This window comes from Dromaius novaehollandiae, chromosome 6 (genome assembly GCF_036370855.1).
Source record: "Dromaius novaehollandiae isolate bDroNov1 chromosome 6, bDroNov1.hap1, whole genome shotgun sequence".
NCBI classification, from domain to species: Eukaryota; Metazoa; Chordata; class Aves; order Casuariiformes; family Dromaiidae; genus Dromaius; species Dromaius novaehollandiae.
Genome location: NC_088103.1, coordinates 8935733 through 8955994, shown reverse-complemented (window position 1 = coordinate 8955994; position 20262 = coordinate 8935733). Strand labels below are relative to the sequence as shown.

Sequence of the window (20262 nt, the reverse complement as noted above, 5' to 3'; positions counted from 1 at the left end):
GCTTCCAAATACTTCTCTCATTAATAACATCATTCTCGAGCAAGAGAACACATATACCTATACCTTAAGTAATTTCTACCTCTTTGCTTGCCAAGTCCAAACCACTTACCAGGCCAAAACCACAACCAAATCAGCACATGCTCTCTCTTACCAACACACACTGTACTGTTTAGGCTTCTCTTCTACATCCTCATTTCTAGTTCCCCCATATTAAGGTAATTTCAATAGAAAAGGGCATGAAAAACTGAAGCAAGGACAGCAGGAGTGAAGACTTGCCTGTTTTGCAGTGTTCTCTGTAGAAGAGACCACATGTCTGTTCCCACTGCTTGCAGCTTCCTTGCCTGCTCCTTCTGTTTGCTTTTCCTGCATCAGGAGAGTCTTCAGGATTCACTTCCTCTGGTGGCCTGACAGAGTTCAAATTAGTAAGCTACAGGAAGCTATCAGAGATGCAGCTGTATGGCCAAGGCCTTTGCCTAACTCACAGGATTGCTTCTAGCAGGGAGTATATAATATCTGCAGGGAACAAATACAACACACACAGTTTATGGGTGCAATTCACACAGCTCAGAGCCCAGCCTGAGAAAGCTTACAAAGAACTTCATGCCAAGGTGACAACTGATACTTGCACTACTTATATTATTACATTAATAAACATTGAAAAAGCTGCTATCATTTTCAAAATGACCTCCCCTGCTTATGTGCTGCAGAAATATTTAATTGGGCAATGCACTATCACAAACAGGTGCGTGGACCCTCAGAAAAGACACATGGACTCTCTCACACACATCATGGCTTCCCACCTATCAGGTCAGTCACAAAAGTGACTCCAATCTCACTTACTCTGCAGATCTCCACACAGCACAGAGGCCAGGCATACATAATGAGCCTAATCTGTGATGTCCATCAGCTGTGTCTAGCAGCAAAAGGCTGTGGCACTGCACTGCCTTCAGAGGAGGCTTTTGGCTGCAGCTTTTTGCTCTGGCCTTTCATCCTTCTCATGGATAGAGGTGTGCCTATAAAATGACCTAACGCTTTGGGCTGAAGAAAAGTGAGATGGTGTCCCAAGAGTTAAGGTCTAAGATACTTGGATATCTTAGAGATACTTTGCGTATCTTCCCTGGTCGCTTCCCTCTAAAACCAGCTCTTGTTGCAAGATCCATTTCCGAGGGCAGCTAGGGTCAATAGCTCTGTTAGTTTGTTTTAACAACAGGGTGGATACTTCCCTTAGGGATTATACTTCAATCTTTTATCTTATTAAGAGAAGATGTGTTTTGTCCATTAATCCAATTAGCCTAGTGGATTAATATGATAGGGCTTATTCTGTTTCAGGAAGCACATAAATAGCAGTCAAGCATAATTAAACTTAAGCTTGTAAGTAACACTGGTAACAAGTGCTATTTCCCTGCACATCCAGTTTATTATTTTTGAAAGCTATGCTCTCAAATGACGTGGCAGCAGTTCTCTGTTAGAATGTCTTAATTCATGACCAAAAAGCAAAATGTAGTCCTGAAAACACTTAGATGTTTGTAAGATCCTCTTTGTGCTAAATAGAGGCACACAGGTTCCAGCCCAGCATAATATTTTCAGTACTTCTTCAGATATAAAGGCATGAAAAATATTTGTCATTATTCTGACATCTCTCTTGGCAAAGTGCTCTTTCCCATCAGGGCTATTCACCTGCAAATTCAACCGTGGGTTTGGGCGCTTGAACACTAAACAGCTTCATCAGATATACACAGCTCTTGGCATGTTTTCCTACTTGAAGACGCACAGAGGAGTATGATCCTGAACTTTAAACAATGCTCGTGTGTTTCAGATACAAAAAAACGGAGACTCTTGCAAAAAAAAAAAAAAAAGAAAAGAAAAAAAAAGAAAGGAACAAACCAGAACAAACTCCTGGGCTCTACAACGACAGATCGAATCACTGCAGTAGCAGTGTTCTCATAATAACTTCTGTTTGGCAAAATACAGCACGTGGCTTTCTTACAGCATGAGGCAGCTGTGGAAAGTAAAGACTCTACTATCAGGCAGCCTCACTAACCCAGGGAGTTAAGCAAACCCTGAGTTAAGCCAGGAGTAAGCAGATAGCGTCAGCCATCTAACTTCGGCCAGTGTTTCCGAGCAGCCTCTGCAGAACTACATTTCCCAGAGCTCCCACGGGGCGAAGCGCCGGGAAGGCTGCTGAAAACCCTGGGGCAGCTCATGGGCAGCCGCTCCTCTGTTTCCTGCAGTAGCTGTGCTTCCAGATAAGGTCGACGAGGGACTTTTATAACTTTTTTAATGCTTCTGGAGATAGCGCTCCTTCTGCATAGAGCACAGTAAGTGGGAGAAACGTGTGGGAAGTCACAGGCTTGGATCCACCTTCTGAGGGCTGTAGGACACAGATAGGATTTGCAGGGAAGGCAGGAGAGTTTGGGTTGGCCTGAGACCAAGTTTGCAATGTCTCTGTCTCCAGGTTCTCAATAGTCCTTAGCAAAATCTGGCATTGTGGTTCCTAGGAAGGAAGGGGTTAGACATATGTTGTATTTCACTATTCCAGGTACAATTTATTCCTTTTCTCCCTACCCCGGTCACATCCTGCATGCCTTCACGGCTGCCCGTTCTGGAGCAAAGTGCAGAGCCGTTTGCAGACTCCTCCTCGATTCAGGGCTGGCTGCTGCGCTGGAGATTTTCACAGGCTGGACTATATGAGAAGTGGGGGTGGAGAGATCACAGCCACGTAATCACCACCCCACAAAATTGTTTCAGACACGGTCTCTGTGACAGTTGCGGTCCTCGCCTGCGTCTGCTGGATCTGGCAGGCAGCGTGCCAAGTTCCCGTTCCTGCCGCTGAAGAGCGAGCAGGGACGCTGCTCTCCCCGGAGTCTTGGCTCACAGCTCTCCCTAGGGATCTGCCTTGCTCCAGGCTCCTGGGGAAGGCCACCCTCAGCTGACCCAGTGGGAAAGAGGCCTCTGGGGCAGAGACGTCAGAAGCCACAAAGCAAAACCTCAGCAACACCTCTCCCCTCCGTGCTGCTGGCTACAGAAACTGGCTGTCCTTAATGACAGGAGCCTCTGCTCAGGCACCACCCAGGCTTGGGAGCCATCACTGACCTTTACTGCAAGGAAAGGCTCGCAGGCTCTTCAGCCCTGCAGACGTGTCTCTGTAAAACAAAGCAAACGTAACTTCCTTCCTAAAAGACTTCAAGATCTATGGTCAAAAAGTGGCATATTCAAACTAATTGTTAAGGATTATGAAATCATAGTTCATTTTTGTTTCAGAAAAATACCAGAGATAGTAGCGTTTCTGGTTAATTTCTGGCATCCCGAAGCGGAGTTCAAAAGGCAATCTGTGACTGCCTGAGCTGAAAATGTGGTAGGCTCCTTTGGCACAAAACACAGCCATAGCTGGAGATGATCCAATTCAGCTGTAACTGCTATCTTTCATCTAACTCGGGGAGTTCTCTTCTGCAGCTGATATTTTGTCTTTCATTCTTTTCTGGCATCACTGCCTTTCCCACAGATCTACTGTTTGCTGCAATAGGACCTTCAGTTGGACTGAGGCCATTACAACAGCGAAGGAAACAAACAAGAGAGCAACTACCTTTGCTGCTCTCTATCTCAGTGATACAGGAGTTTAGGGCAGTACTATTTAACCTAGTCTCAAAGCAATTTCTGTAAGACCTTCTGTGCACACTCAGAGAAGGAAACAAACTGAGGTATCTCGTAGCTGTCTTTACAAATTGCCTGAAACTCGGTTTGGTGTGCGGCTACACTATGACTAAAGTGCTCATTTTAGAAAGCAAATGCCAGCGTTCTGGAGATTCCTTGGGAGAGGGAGATTTCTGGTAGCACTGGGATATGGCACCTCTTAAATGAGACTCACCTTTGCAGAGCCACTGCATTACATTCTGTGCTTCTCTTTTTAGGCAGAGGCAGATACCCTTAGGTGTTGATTATGGCTGTGATCTATCAAGCAGTGTATAGAAGAGCTTCCTCTCTCCTCTGCAGGTTACACTCTACTTATGTTAGGAAAATGAGGTAAGTTCTCATCTAATTCCTGTCTACAGTGAAAAGACCAGACTTTGGCACTGTGTGCCTGTCTCGTAACAGTTCTCTGGTCATACAGCAATGCTGCATGAGCTCTGCGCTGAAGCTCTGTAGATTAATGCCTACACTTGCTGTTTAAAGAACTCTTAAAACACAAGGCACAACTGAAGTGTCGCTGCTCAAGGCAGCCTTTGTGGTAGTAGGGAGGATTTCTTGCCTGCACAGCACCTTCATTAGAAGCTACAGCCCACCATTGAGTGGACTGAGCTGTATAAAACTCTGTAAGCATGCGTAATGCACAGAATCTGTACCGTCTGTTCTGCCCCACTGCTTTGCCCAAAATAAATGTGTCCAAATAAGTGTAGCACATGTAACCTCAACATTGTCTTGCATTCATTTTCCCAATTCTTTTCTTACTGCAGATACTTAAATGAGCTAAAAGAAGATGACAGCTTTTGTAGACAAGCCCAGACCTCAGGAGCTTTCTACCTCTTTCACAATCTCTCCCCCTTCCTGCAGAAAGTTGGGAGGAAATATTTGGTACCACAGCTAAGTGCAACAGGTAAGCAAGCGTCCAGCGAGAAACATTTCCTGAATCGGGCAGCTCAGATGATACAGACTCATTTGCAATAAGCAATCCCTTGTATGGGGCTTGAAAATCTATCAAGCTGTGCAGGAACATCCCATTATTTGCAGCATGCTATTTGTTACCAACAAAAGACTACTTAGAGTTAAAGCCTCAGCATGCAGACACAAGCTTATGCTCTGCATGTACGTAGGGTATCAACGTATGCCTGATCTGTTCTGAGATGAACACTTTTAAACATTTAGGAGCATGCCTTCTGAAGAGAAAAGGCTGGCAAGAAAACAAGCAACAAGGTCTACTGAAAAAAGGGAGGAGGTGATCTGACATAACCCAGAAATTTTCTTTGTGAGAAAGGTATTATCTGGTGTAGAGGAGAAACAGCAGACAGCTTTTCCACAAGCATTAAAACATTTGCATCTTTAGCTTGATGTGGTGCTCAAAAGATCTAATAGTTAGGAAAAAAGCCGGACTTTTGGTTTCCATTAGCGTGGAACCTCTTGCTTGGTCCCTTGCTCACACCTGCACCCTGCCTTGAGCCAAGACTGTGAGCACCTTAAACATGTAGAACAGGATGGTTGTATAAATTCATTTTCATCACAGCTTTCTCTTCCCGTTTCTTCTGCTGCGTAGAGATGAAGAGGATCCTGGAGAAATTCAAAGAGACTGAACAATGGATAGAGAAGTCAGTGCTGATCGGCTGTTCAGATGAACACATACCACACTTTGCCTTGGATTTAGGTTGGGATGACTCCTCTTTTATCCATGTCAGCATCACGTTTGGTTCATTGGAATGGAGATCCTGCCGAGGCAGCGTGTTTAGGCCTTGCTGGGTGACATTTACTGCTAAAAAACCCTCTGTCTGGTCCTTTGTTGTAGATGTTGCAAGCAGGGCATGTCAGAGCCACTGAACTGCACTGTTCTTCCTCTGTGTATTTCAGTAAAGATGGGCTGTTTGTAGATTGCTTAATATTTTGGAATGTGTAACCACTGATGTGATGTCATTTCCATGGGAACTTCCAGAAATTGTGTACCGGAACAATGAGGGGTGTAAAGTTGGGATAGTGACTGCAATTTATGACATCAGAGATTTATTTTGTTACAGGCACCTTGGAGAAATCGGTCATTGAGTCTGAACTCAAGGGATCATTTACTGACTTACGAAAGGCTCTCTTTGTAGTAGATGAGAAGGATTCTCCTTTGCTGGCCTCGGTATGGCACAGGATTTTTTTACTGTAGGAAGTTATGATTTCTCACATCAACCCTTTTCCTTATCTCCCATATTAGTTTTATGATTTAGCATGTATTGTGGAAGTACCTACTGTACCTTCTCAGTGAACTAGGTACAAAACACACTATAAATTACAGCAGCTTTCTCAAATTTGCCATCCCGAAAGGAAGATGCAATGGAAAGAGACAAGTGGCTTACAAATGGCTGCAGTAATTAGCCATTCAGCATTAACCTGCTATATGGCCAATGTGAAATACAGTCATCTTACCAGTTGCGGTAGTCATAACAATCCCAGTCTGTTCCCAGCTTAATAACTATCAGGCACCAATTTTCAGTAATCTTCCTGGCCAAGTGAAGTTCAAGAAGGAACCTACAGATCTTATCTCAGAGCTGCTCTTTTAAAACTGCTCCCGTATAAGTGGTTACTCTGCAGATGTCCTATGTTTGGAAGCCCTATGAAAAGACTTGCGTGTGGAAATCAGCTGCCCTTACCCATAAGTGGAAATAGCTCATGTTTCTCTTCCTGCTGGATACTGTCTGTGGTGCTTGGGCTATACTTCAAGAAGCCAGTCGGGTTTGGAGACTACTTAGAGTAGTTCAGTTCCCATTACTGCCGCCGCTGCAGCCCAGTATGGAACAACTCTTCCCTCACCTCCCCTTAACATGCTGAAATTTGGATGCTAAAGAAGCATGAAATACTGCCTGCAGAATCAACCTTTTTTCAAAGCAATGCCTGTATTTCATACACATTTCTGAGGCTTCCAAACGCGATCACAGCTTATCCATGTAACTGCATGCTGGGCAGAACACAGCAAAGTATCACTCAGGGAGGCTGCCTCGAATCATTTCCTTGCCCCTAGTGTAAATTGCTTTGCATTCCTCTCTTGGTATTCACAGGCCCAGGGCCTTCTCCGGTGGCATGATTCCCACCAGTATTGTAGCAAAACTGGACAGCCCACTCAGAAAAACGTAGCTGGCAGCAAGCGTGTCTGCCATGCCAGTGGAATAACTTACTATCCCCAGGTGAGCATCTGAACAGCAAGGTAAGCAACACAAGGTCTCTGTGGTGACAAGCCACCACTGCTGGGCCGCAGGGAGGGGAATCTGTAAAAGGCAGCAGGAGTGTTTTCTGTGTAGCTGGGCAATTTTTCTTTAGTGTTCACCCAGTGACCTCCAACTGGCTAGGAAAAGCAACAGTCTGCACTCACTTGTTTGGTCTGAACTCCTTGCTTTGCTTTTTGATGCCTTTGCTAGATGTCTCCAGTGGTTATCACCATGGTCTCTGATGGGAGCCGGTGCCTCCTTGCACGACAGCCGTCATTTCCTCCGGGGATGTACACCGCTCTGTCAGGCTTCTGTGACATAGGTGAGGCAGTCCCTGACCAGCGCTGTGGCCCCAGACAGGCAGGGCTTGGGGCAGAACTGTGGGACACCAACTGCAGGCCTGTTTAGGGGATGGGCACATAGGCAATATCAGGGGAAAAGGTGTTAGAACTAAATAGATCAGTGCTGCCATTCAGATAGAACTCAAAAGTTGCTCTATGTATCTGAAGTGAATGGGAAAATTATGGGGTGTTTATCAGTTGCTCCAGTCTCTGATACTAAATACAAATAAAACACTCCTCAAGTAGAGCCCAGGACGCTTCTTAGTCTGCTCTGTGTCTAGTGCGGACTGGCTGAAAAAAAATACTTATTATGGGAGGGAAAATAGCTTAAAAAGGAAAATGATGAAGAGGGGCAGCATTGTTCTGTCTATGTCCTGTACATGTGCAAAACCAGCTCATGTCCCCAGTGCCTCCCTTTAAGGCAGGTATACATTGTTGATGGATTCAATTCTGTACCCTGCTGACAGAGGTGTTCCTAGGTCAGCACAGCCAGAGATCTTGCTTGTGCTTGAGCAGTCAGGGCTGGAACACCTAAGAAATGAGCGTGCCTACGTTCCCTTGCCACGGTTCACAGCTCTGAGGCCAGGCTGCCCTTGCCTACCTTTGGTTGTTTCCAGGTGAAACCGTGGAGGAGACAGTCCGACGAGAGGTGGCAGAGGAGGTGGGCCTGGAGGTGGAGTCGTTCCGGTATTCAGCGTCTCAGCACTGGCCACTTCCCAGTAGCTGCTTAATGATAGCGTGTCACGTGTTGGTGAGGGCACAGCAGACTGAGGTGAGCAGTCCCCCTGAGGCATTTCACTATTCACTTTACACAGTGAAGTCCCTTTCAGTCCACAGACTTTAGTTTGGAAAGTGTCAAATCCTCTCTCAATGCAGTTTTCAGTCAGTTTTCTATAAGTGAAAAACAAGCTTAAAAACAACATCTTCTGTTGCAGTGTGCCAGATTTTGCCCAGGTCACTGTATGAATCCAAGCCCAGAGCCCAACACACCTGTGTTTCTTCTCTGAATCTGGCAGATGAGACTTCCGTCTAGTATCAATATCACCTTCCCAGTGAGACATGCAGTTTCTGCTGTGTTAATGATTGTATTCAGCCAGTGGTATTGTGTAGGCCAATGCTATGATGGAATAGGGCTACCTGATTTAGAGCTTTCCTACAGAAACCAAGACCACAGAACATTGGTGATCAGTAATATCCCTTTGGCATCAGCACTTAATTCAGGAGTAGATTAAGCACTCTGGGCATTACAGCCTGGGATCTTTGCAGGTACAAGAATAAGCAAGGGACTGCTGGCCACATTTACATCTGATTTAAGCAACTGGTACTCTCTGAATTGCTTCCAGATCAGTATGAACAGCCTGGAACTGGAGGCAGCCCGTTGGTTTGGCCTGGAAGAAATCATGGAGGCTCTCAAGAGAGACCCCAGACCTTCAAAACAAGAGGATGGTAGTTTTTTACCCTGGTTCCCTCCCAAGCAGGCCGTTGCTCACCATCTGATTCAGGAGTGGGTTAAGCAGCAGACTTCCCGGACAGCTTAGGCACAATGACTTAATCAAGTCTGCAATTTTACCAAAATTACAAAAGCTCTATATGAAAAACTCCAAGCTACTGAAGACAAAATCTATGCTACAGTGGGGATGGCACTACACTGATGGCTGTCTCACCCTAAGACACACAAGCCTACAAAGCCATTTCTACCCTGATCATCCTCATACAACCCCATCTACAGTGGATCGATCACCTTTGAGATCCCCAGACTTGCAATTTATACACAATAAAATTCTTAATTCCAGAGCACCAAGCATATTGTGACCAGCTGCTGGTGTTGCCCACCAAGCAACAGCACAGTGGTCCCTGGCAGAGCTGTGTCTCACCTTTCTCCATTTTACCCATCTGGAAGTCTTGGATGGATATTTGAACCTACAGTTTTTCCAGAAAAAAAAACTACGGGAGTGTGGCCTTTCAGTGCTGGCATTCATATAGATTTGGAAGAACTATCAAAAACACAGTTGAAAAGCCACAGCTGGCATGCTCTCCTTCCTCTGTTCCCCTTCCCATTAAATCTTCTAGTTTCATATAAAAATATCCTAATCTTTTGCAAATGCTAAATGGGTTCTTACTTTTATGATATATCTGAACAGCTAAAAACATCTCTGGAAGCACCACTTCCCCCAGCAGTAAGACAGAGCATAATATTTCCATCCCAAGGAAGAGCAAACAGAGCTGCCTGGTGGTAGGGAACAGAAGAGCAAAGCCTAAATATGAGCATTTAGAAGACTCCAAATAATAGAAAGGTGAGAGAAACTGCTGCAATAAAGGACTGCACTTCTGACAGAGAACATTCCTGGAAGGCATAACGCCTCTTACCCTGTGCCAACAGTCTGTGGCTTGCCTGGAGAGAGTTGGTCTTGTTTTACCAGTGAAATGGCATCACTTCTCTAGAGAGAGAATGACAAAGACAGCCTGGGCAAGGAAAGCCAAGTTACAGAGACAGATGGAAGGGTGTTTGATCTGCTACCGATTCAAGCTGACACTCCTTTCTGCCTGCTTGGCAAAGTTCAAATGCCAAGATTGCAAACCCATCAGTACAGATACTTGAAAGGGAAACATGAATATATCGTTGACTGTTATCATTAGGATTCATCGGAGGTGAACAATGGTAAAAATTTGGGGTCACAACATCTGATCAGTAAGTAAAAAGAGGGTTTTCTCACATGTCAGGCATGCTTTGTTTCCTCAGGTTAATTTTACTTTAGGAGGAAAGGGAGGGGATTCCTTCAGGCCATGGTGGCATGTGCAAGCACCTTTCCCAACATCGCTAACTCAGCCAATAAAAGCCACATGCTGGAGCATGCCTTTCATGTCTATGAACTAGAATCCTGATAAGAATGTACTCAGGTACGGACAAAGGCATTGCTTCCTCCCCTCAACCCAGCTAGATATACCTAATGAGCCTACACACCATTGAACTTAACTGCAACGCTCCTGCATCCAGTTTTCTTTGAAATGTGTCTTGCTGCCTCACTCTGTGGTAGTTCCTCCTGCTTCCTCTCCCATCATGTCATTATAATTCTCCAACATTTATCTCTTTTCTCTCTCTGATTTCTGGAATCTGCTGTTCTCTTGTTTTCAGCTTCATTCCTTTCTTCCCCTTGTCTGCAGTAGAAGATTAAAGAGTTAGATACCAACCAATACTCCTGCTTCTCATGCCCCTTCCTAGTTCTCCTTAACGCCTTCCCAACTTGCCCCTAGGTATTTCACTAATGCAATCTGAGTAATGTGCTTCCAATGTAGGACTTCCACCTCTGTGTATTTCAGTGTTTTTCTCTTTGAATATCCACACACAATCTGCTCCCCCAGTAGCAGAGAAAAAACTAGGAAGTGAAAGGAGCAAAAAGTAGTACACGCAACAGAAAGGAGGAGTGGCTGTGTGACTTCTCCAGCAATTTGAGCTTTTGAGAATTTGAACTTTTACAGTGTGCAATTCCTTGGATTTTTTATTTTGTTTTGTTTTTTAATTTACAGCAGTGTTTGTCAATCAGCTGTAGTGTGACCTGATTCAGTATTAGAGAAAATTTATCTGTGTTTGACTGGAAACACTGAGTTGCTCTGCTTATCAAAAAGTATTTTTTTAATGTTGACACGCAACATTATCAGTGGGTGCTAATTAAAAGAGAAAGAATACTGACTGACTGACATGAGCTCCTTCAAAATTGTCTCCTCTATGCTGCTGACAAGGAACTGTTTTGGTAGGATGTCCACTTGGGCTGTTGTGGCACCAAAATGACTTCAGGACACAGCCCGTGGCAAGCTGGCCACACCAGTTGAGAGCATTACTGCTGCCCTGAGAGCTGCAGGTCTTGGCTCATACTCTCTCTATATATACACCAGGCTTTCTCAGATTTCATTATTCACCACCTGTTTTGTTCTTGTTTGTTGTTAGAGGAAAAACAAAGCTAACTGTCTCATTAATTTTCTTCTGTGACTCACCTTTCGAAACACAGACCACTTAAAAAGTCTGCATGTTCCCTTTAATTATCAATTAGAAAAAAGTCTTTTCAATCTACTTAAATACTATTTTTAGGGCAAGAACAACTCCAAAACACTACTCTCATCAAATCTTTTAAAGGGCCTCAAATTTTAAACTGTTTTAAAAACTCCTTAATCCATACCTTTTTGACGTAGGTACGAAACAATAATGCTGGTCTTTATTCCTGACATTAACAAAGAGTAGTGACTATAGGCAATATACCAGTTAAAAACAGGACAGAAAAAACAAGATGAGAAACATTGTTCTCACTTGAATTTGCCTCAAGAATCTGGCTGAAGCCTGAGCAAAACTCACTGCAGTCAAGACAGAACATGCTCCCCAAAGGCAGGTCGCCTGGAAAAAGAAACAGGCAATTCTCCAACAGATGCTCTTTTGTCAAAATGCAGCAGGATTGCTTACTTTCCACGTAAAAGATATCAGACAAGAAAAAAGGACTTAGCAACACAATTCTCTCAAAAGGACATGTATCAAGGATTCCTCTTGGTTTGTATAAATCACAGAAACTCCATTGCTTTTAGGGAGTGCAGGAGCTTAGACTTACAGCAAGGTCTGCCACAGAAACGCAGTCAGCCTGTGGGAACCACGCTGTCTGCTGCCGCTCACAGTGCTATCCTGTTGTTTACACTGTATCAGTATTACCAGTCAGCAGGAGACATGGGCAGCCATAATGTAATAACAGTGATGGGATTAATCTGAAATAGCTTTACAGAGAGAAATGCAGTCAGGTTCAGAGCAGCATTCTGCCTACCGGCCAAAAGCAGCAGGGCATAAAAGTTATGTTTATCTCCAACAAGTGCCAGCAGAGGATTAAAGTAACCAAACCACACGACACAACTTGTCCATCTCTGAGTGAGGAAGCTCAGAAAAACCTTTCTTGGAAATGGTGTGGACTGTGAATACTTGCTGCACTAACCACACGCTCTCCCATCAACTCAGACTGCTCTGTTGATGCCTGGAAAGGTCACATTCTCCTACCAACAGGGGTGCTCATCCATCGTGAATGGCAGGGAGTCTGACTTCGGCGTTACGGGTCAAGGAGGAAGCTCTTGTGGCAAGGGATGCTTCACGTTAAAACATGCTTCGAGACACCGCAGACACTGAATCTAACATTCAGCCTGAGAGAACATGAGCAATTGATGGAATGCCCTGACAACATGACTGCGCTAAAGCCACTTTTCAGGCAACCACAAGCAGTTCAGCTTTGGCAGCTGTAGGGGCTAGGTTGTCAGAACAACTTGTAATTACACAAATATTGTTTCTGTGCTTCAGTCTGAAGCACTGCTGAAATGAATTCAGCAGTCCCGGGCTCCAGTTCCTATTTAAAACTCATTCACCTTTCAACTTAGCAACAGAACTCAAGCAGCTGTGTAAAGGAAAAATACTGCCAGATGTCATTCATGAGATAGTACATATACCTAGGAATGACTGAACACCACCAAACCTCCTTCTCTTAAAAAAAGATGCTAGATTGCTGCACTGGAAATTGTGCAACTCGCTTTTTCTTTAAAACTCATCAATGGTATTCTGCAGGCAATCAGATGCATCCACTCAGTGATGTCCAGAATCATCATCGTAAAGGAGACACTGAAGTTGGCATCAGCTGTCTGAAATAAGAAACACAGGAGCAAAAACACAAAGCTGCACTGACTTTCTGACAATAGTATTAGCACAAGAACACAAAATGCTGATAGAAAATCCTCCACTAGTACTTCTTCTCACACTTGACTATATGTAGCACCTTTTACATAACGTATTTGCTCTAAAACTTCACGTTTAAACAAAATGTAGCTACCAAGAGCAATAGCAGAATGATAAGGAACAGATTTTTTAGTAAGATTTAAAGTGACTAGGAAAGAATGATAGACAGTAAGGTCTTTCTAATGGCAGGAAACACAGAGGAGACTGTAGAGTAGACAAGTAGAGAGATTGCAAAGAGAGACAGAAGAATTTACTGGTATATCAATGAAAGCACAAAAAAAGATGATTTGGGATAGGGACAGAAACAAATTCGCACATCACATTAATAAGCTAACAATCTCAACAAGATCTTTTAAGGAATGGGAAGCTGCAAAATCATAAAGGGTAGGGAAGACACTGCAGTCAGGCTGCTATATAAACATTTGTTGGACTAGGACGAGCAGCTACGCAACTTTTTTTTGAAAACATTGTTGGCTGATTTGTGTGATTACAGCATCAGCAAGTCAAAACCACACACAAAATTCACTAACACTGATCTCTGAATAGCAAGAATCTGGAGATTTTTTATTAGTAAAAAGACATGTCTCCACAGGCACAAGGGGTATGTTGTAATGCTCTGAGGAAATACGGTAGTTAAAAATGACTACTGTTAGTATGCAGCATAGAGAAGGACAAAGTTGGATTATATTCCATTTCATGAGCAAACTGGAAGAGTCAAAGGAAGTACTATTGCTGAAAAATAAACTGAGAGAAAATGAGACAAGAAAGATGCATAAAAAATAAAGGGGGTGGAAAGAATTGTAATCTCTTAAACAAGGTCTCAGCCATTAGCATTATCAGTCAAGAGGATACAGTTTCCATGAACCCTATAACTGTATGGCCTTGCAACTGCAGGTAGGTTAATTACCCTCATCAATTGGGAAAAAAAAAGTGTAACTGAACTAATTTAGATTAACATCACCACAACCACTGGATTTCATTCCTCCTTTTTTCCCCATTACATTTAAAAAGCCATTACTGGAAATACCTCATTTTCTGCCTCCTGCCTACAATAATGGTAGTAGCCTGCTTATTTTGTTTTGAATAAACTGAGATTTACCTTCACATGAGCTTTGCTCTTCACTTCCCATCTTTGTGTGATCTTCTGGATCCTTGCAAAATTTTATACATCCACATGAAAGGGGTGATCTGCTTAAGCACAGGCTCTATTCTAAACAGCAATCCCACTCACGTCATATACAGGAAAAACGCGCAATGGGATGTTCTTCTACCTCCATGGAGTACTTGGCTTTTCAGCTACAGTTTTACGTCAGAAACCTGTAAGCTGTTCATGATATCTGTTTCCATGTCGCTGCACTCCAACATATAGTTTCCTAGCCTGGAAGCATAGCTAGCTTGTATTCCTGAATCTACATGTTGTTTCTATCCCGTTGCAACAGGACAGGTTGCCTGTACATTACTGTAAGGATTCACACACAAGATGAACTGATACATGACCACAATAGCAGTTTCAGCATTTGCCCTGAAGTCAGATATCCACCAGCAGCACCTGGAGACTGCTAAAAGGAAAGCTCCATCCTTGCGAGGTGGTGATCTTGCTGATGGCTTAGACACCACTTGCCACGCATCGACTAAAGTGTTGTTTTAGGCTTCTAAACCCCTGACTTTTCATATTCTTGAGAAACACATCTTGTAAGAAGCTCCCAGTTTGATTATTTAAGTGGAGAACCACAACTGCCTTCTCACTCATGGTGATATTTTCTTAGAGGGAATAAAACAAAGTTGAAAAAATAAATCACTTTCCATCATAGACCTGCCAGAACAGATGCTCTTGCATTCCACTCCGAAGACATAAACGGCAAGAGGGCGGTTGTTGCTGCACCCTTTGCAGCATCCCCAGGGATCCCGAAACGGTACAAAAGGCCTGCACTGACTCCTGCTGCTATTGAAAACAAAATCTGATTTCTCACATGAGTTAAATGAGCAGCTGCACAAGAGCTGTGCAAACATTCACAAAAATAACTCTCCCACCACTGCAAATAACAAATGCCCTGGAGGTAACTGTTCCTCCTGTACCGCAGCATTACAAAGGAAAGGCAGAAGGAAAGTGTTCTTAGGGAGGTGACCCTTCATGGCAATGGGGGAGGCCAACATCCACTTAACAACAGGATTTTGAAGACTTTTTTTTGCAGGAGGTAGAGTCAAGCACAGAGACTTCACATAGCAGGTTATATCACTGACACCAAACTGCATTTGCATGTAAATCCAGCCCCAAACAGTAAGCTAGCTATAGTCAAATACCAGTCGTCCTGGGACAGGGAAGGCAGCTTGGCAACATCTCCTCTCAGACCAGAAAGGAGTTACAACTCATGCTGAAAACATGGCTAGCCTGTGAGCTGCTGACTTCTGAGATGAACTGTACACCCTCCATTAACACAGAGAAAATAAAGCCCCTCTTTCTTAGGCTCCTATCTACTCCATGAAGCTGAGTGGAGGGAAGAGCCAACAGCCAAACTGCCCAGGTATTTAGAGCAGTTTGAACAAGTTAAAGGTCTCTGCTGTCTCCTGGGATTGGTTTGGATGGCATGCATGGAAGACTAAAGATCTATTATTCATTTTCCTGCTTGAAACACACCAGTCAACAACTACTCTATTCACAACAGCGGCTCCAGGGGATCAAGCCACAAACAAGAAAGCTACATTTTTGGGAAGGGTCAGAAGTTCTAGGATAAACAAGGCTGTACTAAAGGCAGATACTCAAGCAAGCAAAGTTAATAAATTGTGCTGGAATGCAGTTCTAGCTAAACAAATTTAGCATATAATGGAAACTTTGACAGCAAACTGCTGAAAGGGAATCACACTACACTTGTCAACCCTAATTAATACCATCAGGCTTCCTTTGCTAAAAATAATCTCTTTCAAAATTAAAAGCAGAAATGCCTATTATGTTACTTCAAAGCAGTGGAAGAGGCAACGGGGAAGTGTTTATTCTTAGATGACAAATGCTATCGCGAGTAATTCTGCAGTCTTGAGGGTCTCTGCTGTGGAGCTGCTAAACAAATGTAAATAGTTGGAATAAGTACAGCCTCACAGAAATAACAGTCTGATTGATGCAAAAGTCACATTATCCAAGAAATAAGATCAGCTGAAGTGCCTCCAAAAAGAGCAGCTTTGTTCTGAACATTAGCTTAGATGTTTTCTCCAGATATTACATTGGAAGAGTCCTTTGATCTATTCTGACCTTTTGCATGGTGCAGGCCACAGGAGAGCTCAAACTTGACTGTGTTCTTGAAACTGGAGTTATTTTTGGAAAAGTATCCAATCTTGATTTAACGACTCATCAGTGGAGAATTTTATGCAGCATCAGTGTTAGTTACCTTCCCTGATAAAACATACACCTTTTTCAATGTTCAAGTTTACCTGCTTTCTACCAGTAACTGCTGGTATTATCTTTGCCTAGAGTCGAGAACCTCTGCTATCCAGACTTCCAGTGTAGTTATCTCTAGACTGATCACAGTCTACTTCGCTACCTCTGCAGGCCAAACTCATTGAACGTCTTTCCACCTTCCAATTCTTGCTGTTCATCTCCAATCCTGTCCAGCATTTCAGTATTCTCCCTGGACTCTTGACAAAGTATCTTTTGCCACATCCACAGAGAACAAAAGCAGAGGTAACACAGCCTTCATATTTTTACTTCCTCCACGTTCATTCACATATGGAATTGGAATCTCTATGTTTACAATAGTATATTGGAGCATTTTGCAAGCATCAGTAAAGATACTCTCCATCTGTTAAAAAAACAAAAAAAACAAAAAAAAACAGGGGCATAGACCCTAGAGAAGTCAGGAAGCATTCAATGGCAAAAGGCTTCATGAATTCCAGCGAAACTATGACTGTGTCTCTTCTGAAGAATACTTTCTGTGCATTCATCAAATTCAGTTGGCATGGCGGCTGCATACTAATACTTGTCATCCAACAAATGTCCAAGTCCCAGAAGGGAACTTTTGCTACATTCTGCTTTTCCACTTAAAATAATGCCAACACTTACATGCAAAAACTTAAAACAAAGACTCCAACTAAACAGACTCCCAAGCTTAAGACTTAAACTTATAGTAATAAAAATAAATTAGTCCATTAAAAGTAGTTAGCTCCGCCTTCAGGATCAGCAATCAGGTTTTAACTGAACACTACTTTATCGAATACAAACCCCCCCCACACCCCCTCCCCCCAAAAAACCCTCAGCACTGAGCTTCTTCTCTAACAATTAAGACACTTGATTAATTGTTGTGTGGAATAAAAATAAAGACAAGACTTGTAAAAACCTGATCCATACCCCTACTTACCTGCAGGTAAGTACAGCAAAAACTTCTATATATTTTATTTCAAGTTTATCTTGTTAAAGCTAAGACCTCATATCTAGAAAGAATAGTTTACTGCTTAGCTTTAACCGATTTAAGATCTTTCAGTCCACGTGAAAGCAATGTGCTGAATGACTTCCAATTACATTTTCACTAAAACATAACAAAGCTGTTCAGACTGGGCTCATATACTGCTGGCACAATACTAGCATTCAGCAATAACAGAATTCAAGAAATGCCTTATTATGAAAATGCTTTAACTCCAAGAACTTCTGGTATTGCACTGAGGAAATTATGCATACCTTCAAAGAAAAAACAGCCCCTGCAATCAAGTTGTACTTCTGTTTTTATTTAAATAAATTCAAAAAAATACTTATAGCAATATTTACACATTCAATTTGATAATTCCTCAAATATTCCTGCTTAATAAAAAACAGATTCTTCTAAGAAATATCAGATGTTCTTACAATGAAGCATTAATACTTTTGGAAAAGCAGTTAAGTGTTTGCTGTTAATCAGGGTCTCCAAATCCACGAGAGAACACTGTTCCTATAATATAGTATTCCTCTGTCTTTCCCTGACCACAGCAGCGTTTTCAGAATATGAACTGCTTTCCAGGTATTGAAACCAATTAGTAATGGGTAAAAGGACATTTTTGAAATATGCCAAATTGGATTGTCAATGTTAATATTAAAGACAAGCTTTGTAATGAGTTTCATTCAAGTCACAACATCATTTTTCAGTTTTCTGAAGACGGGTTAGCACTGGAAAAATCCCTTTTCTATCCAGGACAGTATTCAAACGGAAAGCTTTTCCAGATAAATTCAACCTTGTATTTTTAAAGCCACACATAACTAATACATAAAATGCTTAGAAGTCAAACCTTTTGTCTCTTCTTCCAAAGCACTGCTACTCTTTCTGTGCTGCTTTTCCCAATCAGCCATGTCTTCGGAATTAAGACAATCTGTTATTCTTCCACTTCCTCATTAGAACCTACATGATCGGCATTTTTAGGTAAATACACCCCCATGCTCTGTAAAATGTTAGAAGCAGGTCCCGCCAGTCCAGCCTGAGCACTATAGGATTCAAGCAGGTTAGTCACGAGGTTCATATCCAGATCAACGGGTGTCAGCTCAGTATCTTCAGCCCCAGAATCATGGCCAGCATTTTGAGACAGAGTTGCCGTAGCAGAATTTGCCTGTCATAAACACAAAGAAAAAGTTTTATCAAGACAAATCGTATAGGAGGGTTAAAAAAAAAAAGGACAAACCACAGGAGGAAAAACAAGTAAATAGTTCTGCAGCCAACAAAGTTCAGTACATTCCACACTGTCTTGAGAAACAGCAGTTTAGCCACCAAATTTTCATGCCAGTTAAAAAATCATCACTTTCCATTATACAGGTTAAGTTCCAAGAGAAAGACAAGGTTATTGAATCCTGGCTGAGTTTCCTATGGGAGTAATCAATTACAGAAACTCAAGAGGCCAAGCTGCAGCTGCTTGCCTTACTATCAAAATAGAGAAATTAAACGAAGTCCTGGAACCAATGTGCAAGTCAAAGCCTAATTAACTTTTTGTTTCAAAAACAAAACAAAATAAAACACCCTGTGGTGCAACTCCAGCACATTTTGCTTGCACATGGGATTTTTTTTTTTTAATAATTAATTAGCACATGATCAGAGGACAAAAGTTGTGGATCGTGTCACTCAGAATGACCACTTGAGCATATTTCCTCTTTCCTACTGAGACTCTCAGAAAATGATTATGCTACAAACTAGAAAACTCAGAGGATACTTACCCCTTTCTTTTGGATGGTGAAACTTTTGCCAACATTGGTATGTGCCAGTTCACAGTCCATCTCCTTCATATATGACTTGAGACTACCTGCAGCTTCATTAGGCAATGCCTTCTGCGCTTGCCTTTGATTTTCAACATCTATGTCTTCATCATCCTCATCTGAGAAGTCAAACTCCTCCTCTTCATCCAAATCATCAGAATCCAGTTCTTCTGAGCCTGCCCCTATGTATTATTTTTTTTAAGTAAATATAGCAAACAAATCAGTGCAGTGCCAAAGGATAATCAGAAAGCTAAGAGAAGTCAAGTAACTGAGTTAATCTCACCTAAAATTCTGTCTAAGGCATTTGTAAAAGAGTCAACATCAAAGGTAACATGAGCTTCATCAGATGACCTGAAATATAAAAATTATTTTTAATAAGTATTGCTTTTATGCTTGCATAAGGCTGACACAGGCAGAAAAAACATTTGGCATATTGATTTCCTCAAGCCAAGGTTAAAGTTCAGGCATTTGACCTGATGGCCTAAGAAGCACTTAGCTTGAGGCCCGTGTGAATGAAACAGCAAGTGATGTGGCTTCTGGCGTGAAGGGGAAAAAGTCAAGAACTATTTTTTCCATCTTGGCAAAAAAAACCCCAAAACAAAACAAACAAAAAAACCCCACACACATTGAAGGCAACCAAAGTAAGCATGCCTGGCATCCTTCTGAAATTAAGTGGAAGTGTTATACATTAGACAAAGATTTGTAAAGCTGAGGATCTCTGAGGTTTAGAGCACCTACCTAGAGGGAAGAAGAGAACACTAAAAACTTAATTCTGGTCTCTTGGAAGGCTAAGTAGTTCCCCTCCCCTCTCTTTTTTTTTTTTAAATTAGCTACAAAACCCTACATCATGTCTCAGACATTGACACTAAGTCAAGCACCTACAACTTAAAAAGGATCAGATACAAGCATAAATTGAGCAGATCCTCCTTTGTTTGATATAGTTTACACAGCATTATTGTCTCAATATTAAAGTTATTAAAAAGAACTCGGACAATATGCTACTACATAATCCTTTGCTTTTTAAAATTGAGGGCCTGCTCATTCACCATTCACATACACTTTCTCAGCTCCAACAACTAACTTAGTGGCAGT

The 20262-nt window shown here is 42.4% G+C and overlaps 2 protein-coding genes and 1 long non-coding RNA gene across 3 annotated transcripts in view; 1 reads left to right on the top strand and 2 right to left on the bottom strand.

Moving 5' to 3' along the window:
* Positions 1–226: 226 nt before the first annotated feature.
* On the bottom strand, positions 227–17135 carry LOC135328679 (uncharacterized). The gene is made up of 7 exons (XR_010389636.1): positions 14077–17135; positions 11821–12883; positions 9596–10384; positions 8219–8381; positions 7830–8137; positions 7052–7287; positions 227–513 (listed from the first exon to the last, which is right to left on the bottom strand). It is a non-coding gene; the product is annotated as an uncharacterized LOC135328679 (long non-coding RNA).
* NUDT13 (nudix hydrolase 13) lies at positions 2138–10924 on the top strand. The gene is made up of 9 exons (XM_026106029.2): positions 2138–2318; positions 3909–4020; positions 4452–4591; positions 5246–5353; positions 5718–5824; positions 6741–6866; positions 7098–7209; positions 7846–8000; positions 8572–10924. Exons 2-9 carry the CDS (start codon positions 3938–3940, stop codon positions 8764–8766), a joined length of 1026 nt encoding a protein of 341 aa, XP_025961814.1. The 5' UTR covers positions 2138–2318; positions 3909–3937; the 3' UTR covers positions 8767–10924.
* A 528-nt stretch (positions 17136–17663) lies between the features above and the next one.
* Positions 17664–20262, bottom strand: part of ECD (ecdysoneless cell cycle regulator) — a 12007-nt gene continuing 9408 nt past the window's right edge. Inside the window, exons 11-13 of the mRNA XM_064513582.1 lie at positions 19454–19521; positions 19132–19352; positions 17664–18533 (exon numbers count right to left, since the gene is read on the bottom strand). Of these exons, the coding sequence (XP_064369652.1) occupies positions 18303–18533; positions 19132–19352; positions 19454–19521 (520 nt within the window). The 3' untranslated portion in view covers positions 17664–18302. The remainder of the gene's footprint in view (positions 18534–19131; positions 19353–19453; positions 19522–20262) is intronic.

What these genes read in the sequence shown, in the direction of transcription:
- NUDT13 (XM_026106029.2), top strand. Translation starts at nt 3,938, where the DNA reads ATGGCTGTGATCTATCAAGCAGTGTATAGAAGAGCTTCCTCTCTCCTC. An exon ending in ATTCTCCTTTGCTGGCCTCG is followed by an intron (nt 5,825 to 6,740) that starts GTATGGCACAGG and finishes TGGTATTCACAG; the next exon opens with GCCCAGGGCCTTCTCCGGTG. An exon ending in TGAGGGCACAGCAGACTGAG is followed by an intron (nt 8,001 to 8,571) that starts GTGAGCAGTCCC and finishes AATTGCTTCCAG; the next exon opens with ATCAGTATGAACAGCCTGGA.